The following is a 27,223-nucleotide window of genomic DNA, read 5'->3' on the forward strand; positions in this document are numbered from 1 at the left end:
GCAAGAACATTCTCCAAGCTGGATTTAGAGTACAAATTAGAAGAAGAATGGTGTCTTAAGACTACACACAGGCATCAATGTGAGGAATGTCCTAGGATTTTAAGAAGGCTCCTGTGGGTGTTGATGGTGCAGTTTTTCATACAGTACCATTGTCCACCTTCTAAATTTATACTGCCTAAAATAGTTATTATGTGGTATTAAGCCATTTGCAATTCTTTCTCTTCCAGCTCTCCTGTTGTACGATAGAGGAGGCCGACACCTATCTCAGCTGTTTTAGAGGCAAAATAGGGTGCCAGTCCTCTGCATGAAACTCGACATACAACAAATCAACTCTGCTTTGTAATGTTGGAAGAAAAGTGGACAGCTCAGAGATAAACTTACAGACAAGAGAGATCTGAACACTGTCTCCTGTATCTGTACGGCAGCAGTGCCAACCACTGTGTCAGTATGCTACTCTACAGACAAAACCATTGTATAAAAATAATATTAAGTGAATGCTTGTGAAATATACCAAAACTAAAAAAAATTGCTTCATGAATTCATCCAACTTTTTCCTGCGGAACTGGCTCTGTTATAGTCCATCATTAGATAGATAAGATTTTTTTTATCTATCTGTCTAACGTTTTGGTTTCACTGTTCAACATAAGAACAGAAAGTTAAACATTTCTGTTACAAAACATGAAACATATGAACATGAAGTTGCATCATTTTCTGCAGTGCTCTATTACCTATCAGTTCTTGTCCTGACCAACACACTCTGGTTTTATTAGACATTCATTTAAGATGATGTGTATTCTACATTTGTCAATTAATAGTAAATCACTGGTTAAGTAGCAGCCTTTTTGCTTTAATGCTTTGGACCCCACAGATCTCTATTTTTTTAAATGTAGACATTTTTCTGATACAGGAATAAAGATCACTGTGTAAGGTGAAGTTACACAAATTCACATGTAAAACTAAATAAAAATGTTGATATGAAACATTTATACGAGAATACTGTCAATTCACAAACAAAAAAAAATTCAAGCATTTTTACATTTAAATTGCTGGAACACATTATTACAAAATAACAGTGGCCACAGTTTCTAATTTCCTTAGAGATAAAAACCTACCACGAAATCATTGCCCAGGAGCAGCTGAAAGCCTTCCATTTTGTCTTTGCTGGATCCTGAGTGCAACTCATCACTCTGACTCAGTAGGCTATGTAACACTTCCAGGTTGAGGTCTAGGTTTACATCTGCTAAAGGGTCTTCATCTTCCTCGGCACATTGTTGTATTGTTCTTATGGTGGCACAACTTGTTTCATCTTCGTCAGTCTCTCTGTCTGTCTCTCTGTCTCCTTGGTAATCAGACTCTCCGTTGTAGTCATTGGCAGTAGTGTAGCTACAACAAAATGAAAGAAAAAAAAAAAAAAAAAATCTGCCATTGTATTTACTTGTGACGTTACAGAGCGTATTAAAAGTATTCACCCCCTTGAATGTTTTCACATCTTTGACATCTAGCAACCAAAAAAAATCAAATCTCGACGTAAAAAAACAAATATCTGTGAAGTGGTCTGAACTAATTACAAATATAAAACACAAAAGACTGAGTCACATAAGTGTTCACCCCCTTTAATAATATAATAATAATAATAATACATTTTATTTATATAGCACCTTTCTCATGCTCAAGGCGCTTCACAGAGTCATAGAAAAAAACAGCAGGGTATATGTAGCATTGAATAGAGACGTTTTCCTGATTAGAACAATGAATCAGATAACAAAGCATTAAATAGAATAAAGGACAATAAACCAGAGTAAAATACTAAATTCAATACTAAAAGAAAAACCTAACAAATAACCTAATTTGTGATATAACACACACACAAATTATCCTGAGCACCTAGACAGAGAGGTAAACTGAACGAAAGGGCAGAATGCTAAGTTAAGTTAAAAGCCTTCCTAAACAGATGAGTTTTAAGTTGTTTTTTAAAAGAATGAATGGAGTCGGCTGATCTAATTAATTTCAGGATGTCATTCCAAAGTCTGGGTGCTATGGAGCTGAAGGCCCTGTTGTCACCCAAAGAGTGCAGGTTAGTGTGGGGCACAAGATTACCAGTATCAGAGGACCTTCTTGTCATAGTAAATTCGTTATTAGATACGGGGGTCTTCCCAGACTGTCTTAAGACTGCTGTAGTTAAACCCCTACTTAAGAAACATAATCTCGACCCATCTCTAACCTGCCTTTCTTAGGTAAAATTCTAGAGACGGCAGTCATTAGGCAGCTAAATGACCACCTAAATAAACCTGCTATTCTTGATAAATTTCAGTCGGGTTTTAGAACAAATCACAGCACAGAAACTGCACTCGTTAAAGTAGTAAATGACTTGCGGGTGAATGCAGACAGAGGTCATTTATCTGTTCTCATCCTCTTAGATCAGAGTGCCGCATTTGACACCATTGATCACAATATTCTTAGAAATCGCCTTAGTCAATGGGTGGGCCTCTCTGGCAGTGTCTTAAATTGGTTTGAATCCTACCTGGCAGGGAGAAAATTCTTTGTTAGTTGTGGGAATTACAACTCAAAGACACATGATATCCGATATGGTGTTCCACAAGGCTCTATCCTGGTTCCGCTGTTATTCTCAATCTACATGCTTCTGTTAGGTCAGATTATCTCAGGGCACAACGTGAGCTACCACAGCTATGCTGATGACACACAGCTGTACTTATCAATAGCACCTGATGACCCCGATTCTCTTGATTCACTAACACAATGTCTGACATGTATCTCAGAATGGATGAATAGTAACTTTCTCAAGTTAAATAAAGAGAAAACTGAAATCTTAGTGATTGGCAATAATGGATACAATGAGGTGATAAGAAATAAACTGGATACATTAGAATTAAAAGTCAAGACGGAGGTAAAAAGCTTAGGGGTAATTGTTGACTGTAATCTGAATTTTAAATCGCATATTACTCAGATCACTAGGACAGCATTTTTCACTTAAGAAACATAGCTAAAGTTAGACCTCTTATATCACTGAAAGATGCTGAGAAATTAGTTCACGCGTTTGTTTTCAGTCGACTAGATTACTGTAACGCACTCCTCTCAGGACTACCCAAAAAAGACATAAATCGTTTGCAACGAGTGCAGAATGCAACTAGGAAAAGAAAATCTGAGCACATTTCTCCAGTTTTGATGTCGCTACACTGGTTACCTGTGTCATTCAGGATTGACTTTAACATTCTGCTTATGGTTTATAAAGCCTTAAATAATCTCGCCCCATCTTATATATCGGAATGTCTGACACCTTATATTCCAAATCGTAACCTCAGATCCTCAAATGAGTGTCTCCTTAGAATTCCAAGAACAAAACTTAAAAGTGGTGAGGCGGCCTTCTGCTGTTATGCACTTAAAATCTGGAATAGCCTGCCAATAGGAAATCGCCAGGCTAATACAGTGGAGCACTTTAAAACACTGCTGAAAACACATTACTTTAACATGGCTTTCTCATAATTTCACTGTAATCAAAATCCTGATACTCTATATCTCCAACTCATTATAATAACTATTCATGGTGGCTCTAAAATCTGTACTAACCCCTACTCTCGCTTCTGTTTCCTTTTCCGGTATCCTTTTGGTGGTGGCGCAAGCTCAAAGCACTGTGATGTTCCAACAATGATGGATAGATTAAAAGCCAGAAGTCTGTATGACTATCAACATCAAGTGATTCCAGAGGGGATTGGAAGGTCTTGTGGCCTGGAACCCCTGCAGGTTTTTTGTTTTTTTTTCTCCAACTGTCTGGAGTTTTTTTTCTGTTTTTTCTGTCCACCCTGGCCATCGGACCTTACTCCTTTTCTATGTTAACTAATGTTGTCTTATTTTAATTTCTTATTTTGTCTTTTATTTTTCTTTTCTTCAGTATGTAAAGCACTTTGAGCTACTTTTTGTATGAAAATGTGCTATATAAATAAATGTTGTTGTTGTTAGTAGGTGAACAGGAGCAGAGTGATTTAGAAGGTCACTGATGTAGTCCGGTGCAAGGCCATTTAAAGCTTTGCAGGTTATTAATAGAATTTTATACTCAATTCTGTAAGACACAGGGAGCCAGTGAAGGCGAAGCAGGATGGGTGTGATGTGCTCGCTGCTGCTGGTCCATGTAAGGACTCTTGCAGCCGAGTTTTGAATAAGCTGGAGCTGTGATATAAGATTAGAAGGGGCACCTGCCAGTAGGGAATTACAACAATTGATGCGGGATGTGATAAAAGCATGGACAAGTTTCTCAACATTAGAAAAGGAGAGGAACAAGCGAACACGAAATATGTTGCGGAGGTGAAAGTAAGAAAGTTTTTTAATGTGGTTTGTGTGTGCGGAATAAGAAAGGGAGGAATCAAAATGACACCAAGATTCCATGCATCAGAAGAATGTCTGATGAGATCACAGTCAAAAGTGACTGAAAAGGAGCTCATTTTCTTAAGTAGCTCTTTAGTGCTAATTTGCAGGAGTTCAGTTTTGTTGCAATTTAATTTTAAAGAGCTCTGCTCCATCCAGGTTTTCATTTCACTGAGGCAAGTTGTGAGCTGAGAAGACTCTAATGAAGTTGCACTTTTGACATTAAAGTACAGTTGAGTATTGTCTACACAAAAATGATAACCCAGTCCAAAGCTACGAATAATATGGCCAAGGAGAAGCATATAAATACAGAAGAGAAGAAGGCTGAGGACAGAGCCTTGAGGAAATCCTTGTGTGACTGGCGCTGAGCTGGATCTGATGTTGCCAAGACTAACAAACTCTTGACTATCAGTCATATAGGACTTGAACCACTGGAGGGCAGTGCCAAAGATACCCAGCATGTCCTCCATTCTGGACAGTAGAATGTCAAGTCTGACAGTGTCAAATGCTGCATTGAGGTCAAACAGAATTAATCCGCTGGTCTGTCCAGAGTCTGCTGCCATAAGCAAATCATTGGTTACCCGAAGAAGAGTAGTTTCACAGCTGTGCTGCACCCTGAAACCAGACTGAAAAGGTTACATCAAATTATTAGAAGTAATTGGTAAGCTGGGAGGCTATAACACGCTCAAGAACTTTTGACAGAAAAGGTAGGTGGGAAATAGACCGAAAATTGTTACGATCGTTACCATCAAGACTAGACTTTTTTAACATCAGGGTTACAAAAGCGATTTTAAAAGTGGATGGCATACGCCCAGTGTCGAGGGATGTATTGATTATTGTGGTAACTATTGGGATTATGGCATGATGGCAGGATTTAAGAAGTGTGGTGGGGATGGAGTCCAGTACACAAGTAGTTGGCCTCATCTTATAAAGCAGATCATTAACAAATACCAATGTGACTGGTGAAAATTTAGAAAAGGCACTGGATGGAGTGGGAAGACAAGGAAGGATATAAATGGAGAGGGATTTATGTTAGTTGAATTATTTAGATCTTTAATGTTATTGTGGAAAAAGTGGAGGAATTTGTCACAGACTTCAATGGAAGAGGTAATTGGGTCAGATGCAGGTTGAAGTAATTTATTAACTACACAGTACAAAACCCTTGGGTTTTCATGGCCACTTTCTATTATTCTGCCAAAATGTGTGATCTTGGCTGCAGTTAGTGCATCCCTGTAAACCCTTTGATGGTCAGAAAAAGCCTGGATGTGAACAGTGAGGCCAGTCTTACGTGACATTCTCTCAAGGTGTCGGCTAGTTGCTTTCATAGATCGTAGCTCTGAATTATACCATGGAGCTGAATGCTTAAAAAAAGGAAACGACCTTATGTTTTAAAGGAGCTCTTTTATCTAATGCTGAATGAAGTGCTGTGTTATGGTGGTCACCAAGACTATCTAGTGTTGATGGAATAGGTGAAGACAGAAAAAGATCAGAAATGAATCCAGCAAGAACAGAGGGGCAGATATTTTAAAGGTTTCAGAAAGAAATTTGACGTTTACATGTAAGAGGAGGGAGAGGTAATGAGACAGTAAAAACACTGCTTTATGGTCAGAGAGTCCGAAATCACTGCTATAAGTGTTTCCGACAGATGATCCAGATGTACAGATCAGGTCCAGTATATGACCACCAGAGTGGGTGGGAAAATCAACATGCTGCACCAAGTCAAAAAACAGTCCAGTAAGGATAGGAATTAATTTCTCAGTTTACATGTAGTAATGTTAATATGGATGTTGAAATTGCCAAGAAGAATGACTCTCTGGGAAAGTGAACTTAAGTGGGTTAATAATTTAGTCAGATCAGATACAAAAGATGCATTGTATTTCGTGGGAAGATAAACAACAATAAGTGAGACAGGACCAGATTTTGTTATTAGCTTAACTGCCAGAAACTCAAAAGACAATGGACCGTCAATGGGGATTCTGTTGATGTTTAACTTCGATCTAGCAATTACTGCGACTCCTCCGCCTTGTCTTGGGCTGCCAAGCTCCATGAAGTCAATGTATCTGGGTGCAGTCACCACCGTGACAGATGTAAAGTCATTTGGTTTTTGCCAAGTTTCTGTTAAGCAAGTCAAGGTTTGAGTCTGTAATGAATTCTGATAGCACCAGTGCTTTGCCATTAACACAAGAATTACCAGAGTCTACGAGAAAACTCATAAATCCGACCCACCTTAAATCCGTTTGCACTTCTCCGGCAGTGACCTTTGTCCTGTAAATGTGCTTATAAAGACGAGCAGCAAGCAGCCGGCTATTCCATCCCACACCGTCGCGGAATTTTCACTAAGTTTTCCAAGCTCATGCCTTGTTTGATTATCTGGGAGTGAGTGAACTGCTGGAGTTTTAGAGTGGAAGTAATAGATTGTTGCTTGGAACACATGCATTTCATGTGTGTTCCATTTCTACAGTAATCTGTGTAAACACATTGTTAAAACAGAAACTTTTTCATATTTTAGTAATAAATGTTACAAAATGTAGGCATAAACTATAGAATGTGTGAAGCCTGATTTCCAAAGATCAAATAAACACTTTCACAAAAAGTTCAAGAATGATACAACAGATTCCGTGGAATAGCAGTAAGTTTTGTTGTTTCAGAGCGCCTGCTGTGCCTCAGAGACCCGAGTTCAATTCCCCACTGGGGGAAAAGTGTTATTTTTTTTTTTTTCTTTTTAACCTCAAACGGACATAAAATTTATAAATTGGTATGCACTGTCAGTTAATGAGATCGTTATATTTTCATGTGGGATGCTACTTTTAAAATATTTTTTAACAATTAAGACAGAAATTAACATGAACAAGTGTCCTTATAGCTGTTATTTTTAAGATCTGTAACACACAGACAAACGGAGCACTGCGTAATAGACAGACAGACAGACAGGCAAAGAAGTCACTAGATATATAAATAAACAGGGAAGGCACAGTATAATAGATATATAAAAAAACAGCTAAGGGGATAGATATATAGATAAGAAGGAAAGGCACTCATAGGCAGTCAGGCAGAAGCTGCTATATAATAATAACATTACAGTAATCCCTCCTCGATCACGGAGGTTGCGTTCCAGAACATCCCCGATAGGTGAAAATCCGCGAAGTAGAAACCATATGTTTGTATGGTTAAGTTTATATATTTTAAGCCCACACTATTTATAAATATTCCCTGCACAGTTATACAGCATAATCCCTTTGTATTCTCTTAGATATTAGGTAAGACTCATTGAAATTATGTATGTAAAACACACTGTTTATATACAGTAAAACCTAAATATTATTTTAAAGATATCGAGTGTCTCCGATATCACATGTTACAGCCATTACGATAGACAGGCCACCAGCAATAAATACGTACAATGCAAGAAAAATTGTATACAGTAAATGTGTGTATAGTGACACTAAACGTACGTACATGTACTAAGTACTGTAAGAAGAAAGTTAATTATGGTTACTCACCAACAATGACACGATGACTTGTCCGATAACAATGAGTTTAATTTTACTGCACAACAAAGGAAAGCGTTACAACTCTTTTAAAGGAGCCTCTTCAGGCGACTGTGTAGCACCGCTGTTGTTGTTCTTCCGGCAGTCTTCAATCCAGACCCCTAAAGCAGATTCCATCCAGACTACTGCCTTATTACATCCACTTACATCTCGTTTTGCACCCTGGTTAAAAGGACACTGCGGCCATAGATCTTACATTCCTTTCCTACTTTTTAAATAAAAAGAATCGTAGCCTCATTGATGCTGTAATGGCGTCCTACAGTGGTGTAGCTTTTCCCTTCCTTCAGCAAATCCAAAACGTTTACCTTTTTGGCAATCGTTAACATCTTCCGTTGGCACTTGGGCACGGCCCCTGAAGCAGTAGCAGGAGCAGATCGTTTTGGAGCCTTAATGAAGGGCTTGACTATGCACAAAAATAAAACACAAAAGAGCACAAAAGTTAACTCTTTACACAGCGAAAAACGTTGATGCTGAATAAGCGAGACGAGACTTCCTGGTTAACACCGCATTCAGCACACAGGAACTTAACTGCATGCTCTGATTGGTTAGCTTCTCAGTCATCCGCCAATAGCATCCCTTGTATGAAATCAACTGGGCAAACCAACTGAGGAAGCATGTACAGGAAGTAAAAAGACCCATTGTCTGCAGAACTTGCGAAGCAGTGAAAAATCCGTGTTATATATTTAGTTATGCTTACATATAAAATCCGCGATAGAGTGAAGCCGCGAAAGTCGATATAGCGAGGGATTACTGTACTGTTATTACTATATAGATAGACAGGGAGTTCACTGTATAAAAGACAGACAGAGAAAGCACTACTAAATGAAAAACGGTAGAGCCTTTTTATTAATCAACAGATACTTTAGGAAGGTGTTGTGATGTGAGATTTTGTCTTTATTTGTAATTTAGTGTTACTTTGGTGAGAGGCATTTGTGTTTGCCCCCCTTTACAACTGAGTCTCTTTGAATTTTACGACAGAGTTGGGGGAAGGGGGTGCTTGACACAAGTGTTTCTCTGCTAGAGTCTTTCAAGCCCCCGCAAGGAAACCAGGTTGCCTAACTGGCAAACTTTAGCTCAACAAATGGTTTTGGGGGAGGGCAGGTATTAAGATGTTCTATTTCCCCATTGGTCTGAGGCTGTTTGGAATTGGCTTGTCTCAGAGGCCTTTAAGTACTTTGACACCCTATTAGCTCTAGGGAATGGACAGAACATCTATAAATTTACTTGCTTAACCTCACACTATCTCTCTCTCTTACTAACCTCTGATGATGGAGCATCTATCTTACCAAACTCTGATGAAGAAGACAACACAATGAAAAGCACAGCTCGGCAGCCATATTGAACAGGCTTGCGGCCTTTTCTGAAGAAAGCTAAGCACCAATGATGCCTTAACTAGAGACATTTTAAATAACTAAAAAGTCTGTGTGCCGCCTGAACTACACATGACCATTTAATCAGGTTGTATGGTTGCCAGTATTCAAATGTACTTTGTATATTGTTATTATTTATGAATATTATCAATAATAGATTATTTTACGTGTAACTTAACTCCTGCTTGTCTTTTTACTACACCTAATTGCCTGAGGTTAGAGATATAGAAGGGAAGGTGGGGATAAGTTATATACAGTGATCCCTTGCTGTATCGCGCTTTGACTTTCGCGGTTTTGCTCTATCGCGGATTTTATATGTAAGCATATGTAAATGTATATTGCGGATTTTTAAGCTGATTCGCTGGATTTCTACGGACAATGGGTCTTTAATTTATGGTACACGCTTCCTCAGTTTGTTTGCCCAGTTGATTTCATACAAGGGACGCTATTGGCGGATGGCTTAGAAGCTACCCAATCAGAGCACGTATTACATATTAACTAAAACTCCTCAATGCTATAAGATATGCCTCCTGCGCGGTGCTGCTCGATTGTTTGCTTCTCTCTGCCTCTATCTCACCCTCTTTGACATTCTCTGCGCCTGACGGAGGGGCTGTGAGCAGAGGTGCTGTTTGCACAGAAGCTGTTTGCCTAGTGGATACGGACGATCCTCTAAGAAATGCCGCTTTATCGAGGTGCGTCCAAAAGCACACTTATTGATTTTTTGCTTTAATCTCGCTCTCTCTCTCTCTGACGTTCTCTGCGCTTGACAGAGGAGATGTGAGCAGAGGGGCTTTTTGCACAGAGGCTGTTTGCTTAAAAGATACAGACGCTCCTGTAAAAAATGCTGAAAGGCTACCTTCGCATTGATCCCTTCATTGCCGCTGCTTTATCGCGGTGCTTGCATACTTAAAAGCGCAACAGCCCTATTGATTTTTCATTGTTTACTTTACTCTCTCTCTGACATTCTCCGCTCCTTACGCGCACTTTGAAGAGGAAGATATGTTTGCATTCTTTTAATTGTGAGAAAGAACTGTCATCTCTGTCTTGTCATGGAGCACAGTTTAAACTTTTGACTAAAGGGTGTTACTTCATGTCTAGAGGGCTCTAATAATGTTAAAAAACGTATTTAGAAGGTCGTAAACAGGTTTTCTATGCTCTAACTGCGAAAATATTAGATTTATAAATAAAGAATCCTACTTCGTGGAAATTCATTTATCTGTCTGGAGCGGATTAGCCGCGATAAACAAGGGTTTACTGTATAACTGTGCGGAGAATATTTATAAACAGTGTGGGAGAGTTTCTAAGGGCTTAAAATATATAAAAATAATCATACAAACATATGGTTTCTACTTCGCGGATTTTCACCTATCGCGGGGGGTTCTGGAACGCAACCCCCGCGATCGAGGAGGGATTACTGTACTACAATACCTTATAAACAGAAGCAAGTCTGTGAGATTAGGCATTCTGACAAAGGCTACTTATTAATAATACAAAAGGGGAAAGTAGAGCAATATATTACTCTACCAAGATAAAACAGAAGGCAAGCAGATAGTGAGAGTACATGAAGATGTGAAAATCACTAGGCAGACAGACAGATACGGAAGGCATTGTATAACAGATACAAAACTGTCAGAAAAAAAGGGCATACAGTAAATAATATACAGGCAGAGAAGACACTAGATAGGTAGATAAATAGACAGATATGAAAGGCATTATATAAGACAGATAGGAAAGGCACGATATACTAGTCAGAAAGGGGAACCAAAAAGTAATAATACTATTATTACTACAAAGACAGATAGACAGGGAATTCACTGTAAAATAGGCAGACAGCGAAGGCACTATACCAAAACGGACAGAGAACACACTAGACAGATAGATCTCAGCATTAGCAATATATTAGTTTTATTATATATATATATATATATTTTTTTTTTAAGTTCTGTAAGACACACACTGTCAGACAGATCACTGAATAATGCACAGACAGAAGATAGATGTGAAAGGCACTATATGACAGGTGCTGCAGAAAGGCAAGCAGACAGTGAGAGTACATTCACAAGTGAAAGGCACTAGATAAATGGATAGATAGGGAAGGCACTTATATAATAGGCAGACAGAGAAGGATAGAGACAGATACATAACAGTATTAGCTATATAGTAGTTTCATTTTATATACTGTATAATGTATATGTATTTTACAACTCTGAGAATTGTCGAAAAGAAATACATTAAATCACATATCAATCAACACATGCTGCATGCAGGCAAGCGGGCAGTGAGAGTGGAGATAGATATGAAAGACGTTAGATAGATTGTATACAACAGGCAAAAAATAGTGACTATTTGATAACAGTATTAGCTATAATCAATGAAAGCATGAATTAATCAACAGAAATAACCGCGATCGACATTTTAAACTTAATGATTTACTTAAGAGAAAAAAAAAAAAAAGAAAAACGCCCCAGCACGTCTATGAAAGCAGACGCTTGCAGGCAGGCAGGCAGAGCGGTGAAGGTTAAAAAGAGAAAAAAAAATCATCACTTTCTCCCCAGTGGGGAATCGAACTCTGGTCTCTGAGGCACGGCAGGCTTGCTGCACTCTGAGTCAGCAAATCTTACTGCTATGCCATGGAAGCTGTTGTATCGTTCTTGAACCTTTTGTGAAAGTGTTTATTTGATCTTTGGACTTCAGGCCTCACACATTCTATAGTTTATGCCTACATTTTGTAACATTTATTACTAAAATATGAAAAAGTTTCTGTTTTAACAATGTGTTTACACAGATTACTGTAGAAACAGAACACACATGAAATGAGTGTGTTCCAAATAATGATCTGTTATTTCCACTCTAAAACTCCACTTCACTCCCAGATAATCAATCAAGGCATGAGCTGGGAGAAGTTCATGCACGTTCTAAGTCGGTGGGGGTATGAAATAGCCGGCCGCTCGCAGCTTGTCTTTATCAGAACATTTAGAGGACAAAATACGCTGGCAGAGAGGTGCGAACGGTTTTAAGGTGGGCCGGATCTACGAGTTTTTTCGTAGACTCTGGTAATTCTAGTGTTAAGAGATCTTGAGTTAAACAATGCAACATTAGGCAATGTGGGTTCGTTGTGCACAGATCCATGACCAGAGTTTATTTTAACATATTGCAGATTTGGCACAGTGACACTCCTATTTCCAAAGGCATGAGTAGGACGGCACATTCCTAAGCAAATGCTGCCGGTGAACTTTTCATTCGTAGCTCGGCTGTGGTGGTGACCTGACCCGCGATGTAAATATTTCGGGCGCCACACAATACCATTGTATTTCAGGACATTCCAGTCTGACCATTTGCTCTGGACAAATGGTTTAATATGAAGGAGTTTGTCTGAACAGTATTTTAGCATAGTAGAGAGCGATACTTATCTGATAGTAGCAGAAAAGCAGCACAGCATAGCGGAGAAGGTGAGACGGGAGGATGGGGTGGCGTAGATGAGCGGCAAGCAGCAGAAAAAGCATAGTAGGAGATATTATAAAATGCACATGAAGATACCAAAATTTGGAGGTTCCAACATATAGCCACACACATATAACGTTTGGTATTACTGGCGGGATCGCCCAGAGCCACATCCAGCTGGGTGTAAATCTCAGATCATTTCTTAGTCATTAAGCACGTAAAGAAGTACAGTAATCGAGAGCAATTCAGTGTATAAATTATAATCAAGAAGACAGACCATCCCCGGCTCATATATCGTCATGGTGCAAAGAAATGTCCATAAGGCTCGTCCAGTGTGCTACAGAAAGATTTGGTTGTCCCCAAGTCTGCAAACCCAGTCAAGGCAAAGTCCATAAAAGTAAATCCAAATCAACACAGTTCAAGTCAGTTGCATCCATGAACTATACATACAATAAAATAAATAAAAATAAAAAATACAATACAACAAAAAATGTTGATAACAGGGAAGAGCGGCAGCAACATGCGTGCGCCAGCATCCCCTCCACAGTTGCATTCACTCACAGGGCAGCCAATTGGCTTCAAAAGTCAAATAATTAGTTTAATGGTGATCACCTGATTGTAGTATGAATCTGGAAAGTCTAGCTCATGGTATATCAATATCAAGGCCTAACCTTCACAATGAAGGCAAAAGAACACTCCAGGAAACTCCATGTCAAACACAAGGCAGGGGAGGGAGACATGGAAATATCCAAGTCATTGAATATCCCTTGGAGTCCCGTGAAATCACTCATTAAGAAATATAAAGAGTGAGGGACAGCTGTAAATCTGCCTAGAGCAGGCCATCCACAAAAACGCGGAAGATGATGAGTGAGGAAGGCTACCAGGACACCTCTGAGAACTCTGAAATAGAGACAAGCTACAGTGAATGAAACTGAACAGACTGTGAAGACGACAACTGCGTCCAGGTACTTCACCCATCACAGCCTTATGGTATAGTAGCATATGGCATCTCTCCTAGAGTTCATAAACACCCTTTGAGAAGGTTCAATGGTCTGATGAAACCAAAATGTAGCTTTTTGGCCATTAGACTAAATGGCACGTTACACTGAATATAATCACAAACCCACCAGTCCCATCGTGAATCATGAAGCATGGTGGTGGCATCATCAGGCTGTGGGGATGCTCTCTGCAGAAAGCCCTGCAAGCCTGGTGAGGGCAGAGAAGGAATGAATGCAAGAAAATCCACTAAAATCCAGGAGGACACTCATAACTTGAGAAAAACTGTATTTTCCAGCATCACAGCCATAAAGAGAAAGGAACAAAGTAATGGCTTTAAAACAAATAATAACAATTCTTCACTACTCAAAACACTTTTCATAATTAGCTTGGAGCCACTTCTGCCACCACTAATGGGTAACATCCACCTGGATGATGCAAAGGGAGACATTTTTGCGCCAGTACCCTCACTACACATAAGGGTGAAGTATTCAGAGGAAGACAGCCAATTAGAGACAGGGGATGACTAGGGGACCAGAATGACTTGGCCATAGAGAGTCAGGACCTCTGTTTTACGTGTCTCATCTGAAGGACGGCACCATATTTACAGTACAGTGTCCCTTCACTTCATTAGGGCATTGAAGATCTTAAGGATGCTAATGACGCCGCTCTTACCTAGATACGGCAGTGGCGTGATAAGATATGATCATGAATAGGGCAATGAGATCTACATTCAAAACACAGAGTAAGTGCCCCCTGCTGGCCTCACCAACACCTCTTCCAGCAGCATCCTAAGTTTAACCTGGGTGGTCTCCAATACAAGTACTGGCCGGGACTGAGGAGGCTTAGCTGCAGGTAAATTACCTCTTCTGAAGAGCAGGTAGCATGGCTGCTGGCTAACAACAATGTTAATATTCTGGAATGGTCGAGTCAGAGTCCAAAGCTCAATTTAATTTAGCATTTGTGGCTAAATTTAAACACAGGATGTTGACCCACAATCCCCATGCAACCTGACAATGCCTGAGCAGTTTAGCAAAGGGGAAAAAGTGCAGTGTTCAGATGTACAAAGCTGAGAGAGAGACTGTCAAAGATGCTGTCAATTAATTTGCATTTTATATTTATAGATCACTTTGTAGAGATCTGTTTTTACTTTGAGATTAAAGAATCTTAGTCTGTTGATCAGTGTCAAAAAAGACGAATTACATCCACTGGGATTCAATGCTGTATAAGAATAAAATGTGAAATCTTTCTATCGGGGCAAGCACTTTCTACAGACACTGCATCTGTATTTTGCTATCCTTTCTACTATTATAAAACTTTCATGAAATTTTAGAACTAATCTACTTTATTATTTGGAATGTTTTCTATTACTGTTTGTAGTATGAAATCATACAAGATCCCTTCCTATATATCATCTTGACTAAAATTCAACCCACAAGAAACACAAACTGAACACTTTTTAATATACAAAGTGCTGCACGAGAAGCATATTACAAGACACAGCAGCAGCCCAGCATCTAATGGAGCAAAGAAGAGGTAAACTGTATTTGTTCCCATTGTATCAGCATTTAAGAGGGGGTTTCGGAGGAGCAACAGCATCTTCTAGGGGTGCGTTCAGCCTCCTCTTCACAATATATACAGACTAGGAGGCTCTGCCCCCTTCTCACTTCGCTTGCAAACCCCTGGGTGAGTGCTATGCGCCAGACACTTTGCGTCTCTATCACTCTCGTTTGTGGATTTCACTTTCACCAAACAAAAACTATTTTAATTCTCGTTAATACGCTTCATCATTGGGAAAAAAACACTACTTTTCCTTGATGGCAACACGAATTAAACGATCTACAAGTCTCCAACTTATAAAGTTTAAAGCCAAACATACTTCTGTCATATCACCTATGTCCATATATTCAATCTCTTTTCACCAAGTAATAATTTCTATTTGTTAGCGCTAATGCGATCTTTACTCAGTTTTTTGAGACTGTCGAATTTTACTACTTTCATTATCTCTAACCTGCTCTGCATGTGTATCGCACCATTTTTGAACCACTTTACGATGTTCTACTTTGTCTTCTACTCTTTGTCTTTTATTTCTGACCCCCCTTGGAACTGAGAGTGCAGGAACTGTGTCTGACAATAGTATTCACACGAATGAGAAGCATTTGGACTATGGGCATGGTTGTAAATGTCTGAGAGGAGGCTTTGATCTACGGTCTCTAACAGGTTATTCTATGCTACCAGATTTCAAGGCAAAACTGTAATTTTGAAGGCCTGTGTAACCCGAAACTTTGCTCTTTCTCGAACGGCAAACATCTTATAAACATTTTAAGTCTTTATTGCCCCCCTGTTAGCTGTTATATGTAAGCGCTATAGAGACATGAAATTATTCTGTCACCCTAACCTTCCAGAATGAGAAAATCAAGCTAAATTTCCTAGGAATAAATAACCTAACCTTCTTTAATTAAGCATCTATGTGTTCAATTACATATTTTCCAGGTAGAAATCTTACCCTCCTTCACTCTCTCCATCATACATGCTATTCGTTCCCACACTAGCCGTGAAGTAAATCGAGCTGGAGCTCATAGAATCCGTGCGCTCTCTCATAACTAGATGTCTCCTTTTCCGTGCTGCCTTCTGGTTATTCTCTATGGTAGACCTATGACAAAGCAATCCAAAATTAAAATATTACAGACCCTTTCCACATACAAAGCTAAAAAGCTTTACATTTGTAAATGATTCTTAATAAGAACACCTGTTCTGTATCGAGTGGAATAAAGCAAACAACATAAAAATTGGTTCATCTCATTAAATCCTGGAAAAGCTTAATTCAGTCAAAAAAATGCAGGACACTCTAAAGGAATGAACTGATCTTTTGTATAGGATAGTGACTAAGGTCACTGAGCATAATATGAAGTACAGTGCCATAGAAAAAAACAGCTCATTTTAGTTGCCAATGTGAGCTGCAGTTTTTCTGTAGCAGTGCAAAAACAAATGTATTAATTAAATGATTACCCCACTTGACAAGAGGAAATCACAGCCATGCATACAGATACTGTAACAAGTTTTTTTTAGTGCAAGAAAATAAAGATAAGTGAATATAAATCAAGGTACGTTGTGCTCAGACTATATAATGCACTAGTGAGACCACATCTGGAGTACTGTGTGCACTTCTGGTCACCGTAGTACAAGAAAGACAGAAAAGCATTTGAAGCTGTGCAGAGGAGAGCAACCAAGTGCATCATGGGACTGAAGGACATGTCCTACTGTGACCGACTCCGAGAATTAAACCTGTTTAGTATCGAGCAGGGGACATCATGTAGGGACCTCATCTGGGTATGTTAAATCCTCAAAGGCATTAATAAAGTAAATCCAACAGAATTCTTTCAGCTTAAGGGTGAATCACATACTCAAGGAAATCGGGGGAAATTAGGGGGAAATGCATTTAAAACTGAAGCCAGGAAGTTCTTCTTTACACAAAAAGAGTTGTGGGACCCTGAAACAAACTTCTGAGACATGAAATTGGAGCAGAAACGTCAACACCCTCGAAGAAAAATCGGGATGAGATGTTGGGACAGTTTAGCTATTAACTAAACAAACGGGCTTGATGGACTGAAGGGCCTCCTCTAGTTTGTCAAATTTCATATGTTTCTATCTCTGTAATTTCTCTCTACTGTCTTCATCTTTAACATTAGAAAGTCTACTGAGAGACAAGTTTGTGAGAATCTGTAACAAGCTACTAAGACAAGGAGCTGAAGCAGAAGACTAGAGTACATTTAAGAAAGATCTACATGACATCGTGGGACAGCTTAGCCATGAGCTAAACAAATGGGCAACAAATGGACTGAATGGCTACTTCTCGTTTGTCAAATTTCCCAAGCTCTTAACAGTGAACACATACTCGAGGACACCAGTGGAAACTAAGAGGAGGAGCATTCAGGATTAACGCCAGGAATCACTTCTTCACTCAGAGTTGTGGGAACCTGGAACAAACTACCAAGTCATGGAGATGAACCAGAAACCTTGAGAACCTTTAAGAAGAATCTGAATGAGACCACTTAGCTAAGAGATAAACAAATGAGCAACAAATGGACTGAGTGGTCTCGTTTGGTTTGTCAAATCTTGTTATGTTCTTATGAAAATAGAAAAATTAATTATGAAAACAGGGAGAGTTGTGTGCAACAGGAAAGGATGTTACAGTTACATTTATGGAATGCACAGCTTCAGTTTTGAGGAGCTGGAGACAATAACCGTTACATTAGGTAAACTTCACTTACAGTATAATCAAGAAACCACTGCAGTTATTTAAGGAACGTACAACAGTAAAAGTAAAATATAATAAAAAAGGTAAAATTGTTAAATCTGTGTAATGCGGTGTGTTTGTGCTTCTTAGTACTTCACTGATCCTTCCCGATATACGTAAGAAATATCTGTAAAATTACTAAAATACTCTTTCCAGGTTCAGCTATACACAGTTTATTATAATACTAAATAACTTCTAAGTTAAGCTTTTTGTTTTCTCTAAATGGTACAAAAAAAACGGTTCTTTTACCTCACTTCTTTGATGATCTGAGAGACAACTTCTTGGAGGTTCCTCCTTATGTCGGCTACTTCCTCCCGTAGTTCAGAAACGCACTGCAGGATCAGATCAAGGCGACACCACAGCTCCTCTTGCTCAGCAGGAGCCAACATTCGGCTGTCGACATCTCTAAGTTCATACCTCACCTGAGAGGCTGGAAAACAGAGCCACAAAAGTTCACTCTTTGAAATGCTGAAAAGTTTAACAATACTATAAAAAAAGAGAGCTCAATCATGTAGTCTGGCATTACCAGCTTCTGTGGCACCCAAACATGCTAAACCGATGGACAAGACTCAAGAAAAATGACACAAAATACGGAAAACCTGCCACTACCATCTAAACAACCTATGATTTTCTTGTTTTATTGTGCGCTTACTTGACAAACACTTTTATCGAAAGGACACTTGCAGCACGTGAGATACGATTGGTTACATTTCTTGTTGTTTTTTTTCTAAATGAAGCACAAGCAAGTGAAGTGATTTGGTCATCATCGCACAGTGCCAGTGGCGGAGTCTGAACCAACAACTTCAGGGCCTGAAGTCAAAAGCCTTAACCACTTTGTCACACTACTTGCCAATACTATTAGCACACAATAAGGTCTGAAGTCCAAAACCTGAGCCATCACCCCATGATACCTGCCTAATAAAGTATGAAAATATGAAATAAAATATTCATTTACATACACTTTCAGCTATGTTATGGAGCCATTAATGATAAGCTCAAATGAAGAAATGACTTTGATCGATCGATAGATAGATACCTTTTGGGACAAATAAAGTAGTAGGTAGTATATTTGAGTGTTACAGTTTTGCAGTATAATTTAGCAGGACTGAGTTGGTGTCTACAATGAGCAAAAGGTGGAAAAGAAATGAGAGATTTTGCTCTGCTGAAAATATAAAAGGTTCCCTGCAAGGTGTAATCATTGGCAGGTACAACACTATCCATTGTTACTTACTGTTGAAGGTCCTATATGTAGTGAGGATTGGCCGATACACATTACATTCTCAAACATGGAGGAACAACTAATGCAGCCAGCAAGAAACCCACATTTTGGAGAAGAAAACAAGGCCGAGCATAAAGCCAACGAGACACAGGAATGGCTTCAGCACAACAATGTGAATGTCCTACAGTGGATGGGTCAATTCAAATCAATCGAGTATCTGGGTACAGAATTGACAAAGGGTGTCTCACAACATCTGACAGAGCTTGATCACTTTAGCGAAGATGAATGGGGAGAATGGCAGAGCTGACAGAGAGAGACCTGTGCACTCAGACTCAAGGCTGTAATGGCATGACATCCACTAGACACTAACTAGAAGGTGATGAATACTTAGTTCTGCTATTTTGTGTTTTATACTTGTAATTATCTAGAAGAAGTGAAGAATTTGTTACACTGTTATAAGGAAGATATTGTAGGTTTTGTGAGAAAACAGCAGGGGCATTACAAGCCCCTCAGTAATAAAAGCACTAAGGTGGAGAGGATGGACAGTTTAAGATATTTCGGTGTCCACATTACAGAGACCCTGACCTGGCCCGAGCACACCGACACCATGGTGAAAAGCAATGTCATTAATATCTCAGACGCCACCCAGTGAGTAAAAAACTTCTACACACCCACCATCAGAAGTATCCTGATGGTTTCAAAACCGTAAGGCTCAGCTGAAGGTGTTGTGGTGGGCTGATTGTATCACTGGGTGAGCATTTCCTAACCTCAAATTACACAATATATATTAAACATATAAAAATATATATACACAACATTAACATATATATACAAACATAATTATATAACATATATTCATTATTATGCATAGTTCGTAAATGACAAATAAAATACAATTTAATCTGAATTTGATTAATTTAGGCCACTTGGTCACCTTGACATTAAAGAATCACTTTTAACTGATCAGTGTCAAATTCTACTGTACTCAATTCTCAGGCCTATCTAATGCAATTCAGGCGACCTGACCTGATCCTGGCAGCAGTGGGCACTGAGCGCCAGTCTACTGCACAGACCATCCAGGGAGTTGAAGCACAAACCTTGACATCTTTTCAGAAGGATCTGAATGAGATATTTGGACATCTTAACAAGCGAGCGACAGATGGACTGAAAGATATTTTCTTATGTAACGAGGCTGATTTGGAAGGATCAATCAACCAGATAAGCACGTCTTTTAAGAAGTGGAACACACACATCTGCACACACTTAATCAGCAAGCCCTCGATGCTAACGGAGTTAAACACGCAGGCAAACGTCACACAGACCACCAGTCACAGCATTCCAAAACATTGTCGCATATGCCACCGTGCTGGCATACTGAACTCCACTCACCTTGGCACGCAGGTGCCCCTCCGTCCGTACTCGCGCTGGGCCCCGTGGTCTTGTCATTGACGACTCGGCGCTGAGGTGAAGGGCTGCTGCTTCTTGTCTGCTGACGTCCCGTCGTCCTTCTCCGTGTAGAGTATATGTAGTAAACGAGAAGACCCGCACCTGCCGCCGTAATGCCCACCGTTAAACCGATGACGCTACTCAGCCGGTCGCTAGGCATTTTTTTGCCAACTGACTACCTCGGGCACACGTGCGTAGCAACCCTCGGGTTTACGTCTTCCACCAAAAGCAAGATTCACGTCAGTGGCATAGAAAGGTGAGTTTCAGAATGAGTCAGCTTTACATATCAGGAGATTACACGAGCATACAGTCCTCTCACATAGCAAACGCACCTGCTGCTTCAACGTTATTCCTGCCGAAATTCTAAAGGAACCGCTACACAGACCGTCGCCTGAGTATCGTTGTGTCGCACTTTGATGACATCACGAGCGTGCGTCTGTCCGCTTAAGTCCACTATGAGACCGCGGCTACCTTTCCCCATAGTTCGTGTTTGCTTTAAGTAAAAAATATTATTTTTAATTTAACACATGGAGATATAACGTGACATATTAAAGGTATTATATTAAGAAGAATAGAAACATCATTTTTACACTGGTGTTTTTTTACAATATATTGCATTATTCAAAAAGTCATCATTTTAAAATGCATTGCTACACATACACAAAACAACTGCATTAACAATTATTTTTGGAAAACATTTCTTCTATCAGCGTTAAATTTAGATAATACTACTTTTACTAAATATGTTTTGAGAATAACTTTGTAAGATGAGTACTTCATCTGATTTATTATGAAATACCCATATAAAATCTTCCAGAAGTACATCATCGTCATTTATATCCACATAATTAAATTGCAGGATTGTTTAAATTAGATTAAACCATTTAACTGCAAGAAAAGCATTATTAGAAGCTATTCATACAGATGTGCAGGTTTGGTGGATTGGCTCCAGTGTGAATGGGTGGGTTGTGAGTGCGCCCTGAGATAGGCTGCCATCCTGTCCAGGGATTCTTCCTGCCTTACACCTGATGCTTGCTGGAATAGGCTCAGGATTCGCCATGACCCTGCTCGCGACAAAGTGGATCTACAAGATGGATGAGCATACACTTGCAAACTCATTTCACCCAAGTCAAAGTCATGAGAGAGCTGGAGTGTAAACCCTCCCTCACCCCCAGCAATGAGGGGCAGGAAGGAAACACTGAGGTGTGAGAACCGATCTAAGACACACACACACACACACACTCACTTACTTATACAGATTCCAGTGCCAATCAGCTTAACCTATGTATTCACGGACAATAGGGGGAAGAGAAGTTACTGTTAGTGTCAGTGGAACTGCCTATCTCACCCAAGCCAGGCGTGCATGCATGACTATAAATTTACAAACTCCACAAAGAGCCATAGCAAGGTTTGTGGCAACCACTTGTATATTTGGTTTCCTGGTTGCAAATTGCAAGTAAATGACAGCACTGATGTGCACAAAACTGAGTCCAAGACAGAACTGAGGCCATAAGGAAAAGGTGGCGGCTTTTAAAGGAAAAGACAGGAAGTGAAGTCAGATGGGTCGGGCTCAGAAGAGTCTTCAGCCATAGGCTAGAGCCCGGACGTGACATCAAAGGGGCCGGAGCTGACAAGGTCTTCCTTCATAGGATCAGACCTGGAACTGACGTCAACAGGGCCAGGTGGAATCTCCCGTGGATGGTCTGCAGGAAAGTGAGAAAAAGAATCAGTGCACTCTGCCACATCCCAGTCTGACTCGGAATTGCCCTTACTCAAGCCCTTTAGCTTCCTCCCATGCGCACGTGTGTGACTATATATATATATCTATACTAATAAAAGGCAAAGCCTTCACTGACTGACTGACTCACTGACTCATCACTAATTCTCCAACTTCCCGTGTAGGTAGAAGGCTGAAATTTGGCAGGTTTATTCCTTACAGCTTACTTACAAAAGTTAAGCAGGTTTCATTTCGAAATTCTACGCGTAACGGTCATAACAGTTGACAAAGTCCGCCATGTTGAACTTTCTTATTTATGGCCATAACTTCACGAAATTTGGTAGGCGGCTTCCCTGTGATAACCAAACCTAATTTACATACTTATTTCGGTGGTATGACGCCACTGTTGGCCGCCATATTGAACTTTTCAATGGTCTTTCTTACTTATGGGCCCATCTTCAAGAAATTTGGTACGCAGGTTCCCAACACTAACTGAATCCTACTTATGTACATATATACGTCCATAGCCTGCAGCTCAGTCACCATGTGAGGCGGGGGACCCAACGCCTCCCACGTTGTTGGCTGCCTGCCTATATAAGGCCGTCCGTCGCTCCGGTCTCTACATTCCCTTCCTTGCTTCGCCACGGGATTCACATCTCCCTGCTGATAACTACAGCCTTTTTATTTAATCCACGGCTTCTCCGCTGTTTTATTGTTTGTTTATTACAATTATAGTTATTGTATAGGTATTTTACACTTACTTTACATTGTTCAGGTGCCCATTTCCTTTATCATTCCAACCGTACCCGCATTAACATGTCTATCAAGGTGATCACCATCGATCAGAGAACTGTCACTTACCGAGTGGTTTCCATGCCCGGAGATGTCACCTACCTTTTCCATTCTCTGTGTTACATATTGCACGGCCATATCAGGCTCACTCTTGATACCTGGAGGAACATTGTGTCTTATGTATTGAATGACTGGGACAGGTTCAAGGTGTGGACTGATGACGGTGCAGGAGATAATTATTCTACACAGGAGCACTAGAAGAGTGAAATGCTTAAGCCCTTCACCTATGGTTCTGCATGTGAGTTGATGGCTGCCGCTGAATTGTTCGGTTGTTGCTTTCAAGTGTACTGAAATGGCCAAATATTTTACACCTTTCGACAACCGCCAATGCCTCTTAAACATCTTAGATTCACAGGTGACGATTTCAGTAGTGGACACTTTGATGTTTATGAATGTTTAAACTCTCAAAAGCTGGATGTGAAGTTATCGATGAAACCGGTTGTATGCTTACAATGCTTGACAGATGGCGAATGTCACTTCAACACAAGTCCTGCAAATACTGTCGTAATTGAAACAAACCATGAAACTCAAACCGATTATGACAGCAGCAATCCAAGCTGTGAGATTTGAAACAAGATTACTGTTCACATGGCCAACTGTAAGTTGCATGCTCAAGAGTAAGCTCAGCGCACAGCTTGGTCATATTACAACTGGAAGGCCGTACTGACAATGTGGTATACAAAGAGATCCTTAACAAATAATTATTGGTATATTTTCCCTCAGTTTAAAAAGGTTTAATTTTCTTCTTAATAAAAATTTTAAGGCAGTACTTCGCCGGTATTTTGATAGTCTATACTAATAAAAGGCAAAGCCCTCACTGACTGACTCACTCACTCACTGACTCATCACTAATTCTCCAACTTCCCGTGTAGGCAGAAGGCTGAAATTTGGTAGGCTCATTCCTTACAGCTTACTTACAAAAGTTAGGCAGGTTTCATTTTGAAATTCTACGCATAACAGTCATAACTGGAACCTACTTATGTACATATATACCGGCCATAGCCTGCAGCTCGGTCGCCATGTGAGGCAGAGTTGCGTCCCTCATCGTCACACCTCCCATGTAATTGAGTGCCTGCCCATATAAGGCTGTCCGTCAGCAACAATCCAATAGAAACACTCTGCTGCTAAATATTCACGGGTGAAGGACTGTGCCTATGCAGACGAAGATGAGATGGTCAGGGTGGTGTTTGGCACAAACTCAGCGAAACTGCGAGAGAAACTTTTAAGTGCTGGGTCTTAGCTAACATTAAATAAAGCCGTGGACATCGCACGAGATAGCACAAGCACAGCTGAGAACCTTCAATGCATGTATTCCGAGCGGCTCACGTGAACTGATTGTGAACGCAGTACGCAGACAAAAAGCAACAGCTCCAAAGAGCACTGAACAAAAACACATTACACAATTGAGAAGGTAGCAAAAGAATATGAAGCAAGTTACGCATACAAGCATATTCATAAGTGCAGCTACTGCGAAACAAGGCACACAGTGGAAAAAGGCAATGTCCAGCTAAAGGAAGACAGTGTAAAAAAACCCGTGCATGCAGTGTGTGATGTCTCAAATAAAGAGGAAAACGAGCTGTTTATTGATGCAGTAAGAAAGGAATCAATGAATGAAACCTGTTATCTTTACAGCGGTTGACAAACATGGAATGTAACTTGAACACAACACATCCTACAAATACGAACCTGATTGAAAAAAATAATGATAATCAAATCCTTGATGACAGCAAAACTCATAACAGTCACAAAACAATTACATTGACAATCATGTTACGTTATTTTTAAAATGTTCCCTTTTCTTTTTCATAACTTCTTTAACACACTACTTTTCCGCTGCAAAGCGCAGGTATTTTGCTATACAGTATATATATCTATACTAATAAAAGGCAAAGCCCTCACTCACTGACTCACTGACTCACTGACTCATCACTAATTCTCCAAGTTCCCGTGTAGGTAGAAGGCTGAAATTTGACAGGCTCATTCCTTACAGCTTCCTTACAAAAGTTGGGCAAGTTTCATTTTGAAATTCTACGCGTAATGGTCATAACTGGAAGCTATTTTTCTCCATTTACTGTAATGGAGTTGAGCTCGAAAGCCATGGGGGGCGGAGTTTCGTGTGACATCATCACTCCTCCCACGTAATCACGTGAACTGACTGTCAACGCAGCGTGTAGAAAACCAGGAAGACCTCCAAAAAGCGCTGAAGAAAACATGCATTATATAATTGAGAAGGCAGCGAAACAATAAGAAGCGAGCGAGTGACATATACAACCATATTCATGAGTGCTGCTACTTCGGAAACAAAGCACGGTGTAAACCTAAAGTTTAAATTAAGTTCAAAGACAGGCTGCCGCTGGCGTTTGTCATGCGTTTGTAATGCGGGATACAAGTTTAATGAGAGGACGCAGGATATAAACGAGAATTTTGATCACTTTGTAACTAAGTTAAAATTGCAGGTGAAGGGCTGTGCTTATGCAAATTCCGAGAGACTGTGTTTGAGGGGGATTGACAGTTAAGGCGGGTGGGGAGTCACGTCATCATCTCCCCTCCCATTCACCTCATTTCGCTCTGAGCTGAGCTCCGCAGCTAACGCACGCAGTGTTACGGAAGCGACTTTGTGACGCTGCCACCAAATACTCACAGAAAAATCCACAAGTTAATACACACTCTGTCTCTACAGTTTCTCCATACTGAATCCTCCAGGCACTACTTACAAAAGGTTACATTGACAATCGTGTTATGTTATTTTTAAAATGTTTCCTTTTCTTAGCACAAGCACAGCTGAGAAGCTTCGATGCATGTGCTCCATAACGCATTTAAAAATCACGCATTTAATCACACTTTGCAATACAAGCAAAGGGGAGCTTTTGTCAATGTATGATTTCCTGGTACACCGATTACATTGATCAGCGCATCCCGATTCATTTTACCCTTGCACCACCTTGGTTTGAGAAGAAGTATGAAAAAATATGAGGTTAACACAGAAAAACAGATCACCAATTGAAGCTTTATGAATAATCGATTCGCCATCAATAATTGTTTTGGTAAAGCCATACTCAGTGTAATCCTCCTTCCATTTTATAATTTTTCCGCCACTAGCCATGATTAAATGAACGGTAAAAAAGTAAGAGCGAAGCGAGGGTGATTTATTCAGGCAGGCAGGCGACAGCTCAATAGCTCAAATTTGGATATAAGTAGCTTCTATTTCTAAATATCTTTGTTAGGAATGGAAGTTGAATTTAGTCTTTAAATTTCTATGGTAAAGAAAAAGTTATGCAATGATGACTACATTTAACTATATAAAGTCAAAACTTGATTATATAAAGTCACTGTCGGAATATATAAAGTCAAAACCTGAGTATATAAAGACAGCGTTGGAATATTTGAATATATAAAGTAAGCTAGAATATATAAAGTCAAAACTTAAATATATAAAGTCAGCGTTGGAATATATAAAGTCAGCGCTGGAATATATAAGCGCGGGTATTTTGCTATATATATATATATAGATATAGATATAGATATAGAGAGAGATAGAAATAGAGATATATATATATATATATAGATATAGATAGATTTATAGATATATATAGATATAGATATATAGATATACATATAGATATATATATATATTGTCAGGGATGCCAGGGGCAACGACCCAGCCGGGACGCCGTGAGGGACCGGAAGAGGGTCAGAGCCCACCCTGGATCACATGGGGGCCGCCTTCCTGGTTGCTCTGGGGGCCACGGGTACAAGGCATGGAAACTCCACCCTGTAGGGGCCCGTGGTCACCGCCAGGAGGCGCCCCAATGCCTTGGGGACCTGTTACCCCAGCACTTCCACCACACCAGGAAGTGCTGGGGGGAAGACTTAGGACGGCACCCGGAAAGCTGCCGGGAGGACAGCCGGCACTTCCGCCACGCTGGGGCGTGGCCAAGGGAGGAATGCCGGGAACACCTG

The 27,223-nt window shown here is 40.0% G+C and overlaps 1 protein-coding gene across 3 annotated transcripts in view; it reads right to left on the reverse strand.

Annotated features, from left to right (window-relative positions):
• Positions 1 to 21,094, reverse strand: part of rmdn3 (regulator of microtubule dynamics 3) — a 132,710-nt gene extending 111,616 nt beyond the window's left edge. For all 3 annotated transcript variants that reach the window (XM_039741332.1, XM_039741331.1, XM_039741333.1), the window contains exons 1-4: positions 20,638 to 21,094; positions 18,279 to 18,459; positions 16,239 to 16,385; positions 1,113 to 1,383 (exon numbers count right to left, since the gene is read on the reverse strand). In XM_039741332.1, coding sequence (XP_039597266.1) covers positions 1,113 to 1,383; positions 16,239 to 16,385; positions 18,279 to 18,459; positions 20,638 to 20,854 — 816 coding nt within the window. In that variant the 5' untranslated portion in view covers positions 20,855 to 21,094. The remainder of the gene's footprint in view (positions 1 to 1,112; positions 1,384 to 16,238; positions 16,386 to 18,278; positions 18,460 to 20,637) is intronic.
• Between the last annotated feature and the right edge of the window lie 6,129 nt (positions 21,095 to 27,223).

Source organism: Polypterus senegalus, chromosome 18, assembly GCF_016835505.1.
Source record: "Polypterus senegalus isolate Bchr_013 chromosome 18, ASM1683550v1, whole genome shotgun sequence".
Taxonomy (NCBI): Eukaryota; Metazoa; Chordata; class Cladistia; order Polypteriformes; family Polypteridae; genus Polypterus; species Polypterus senegalus.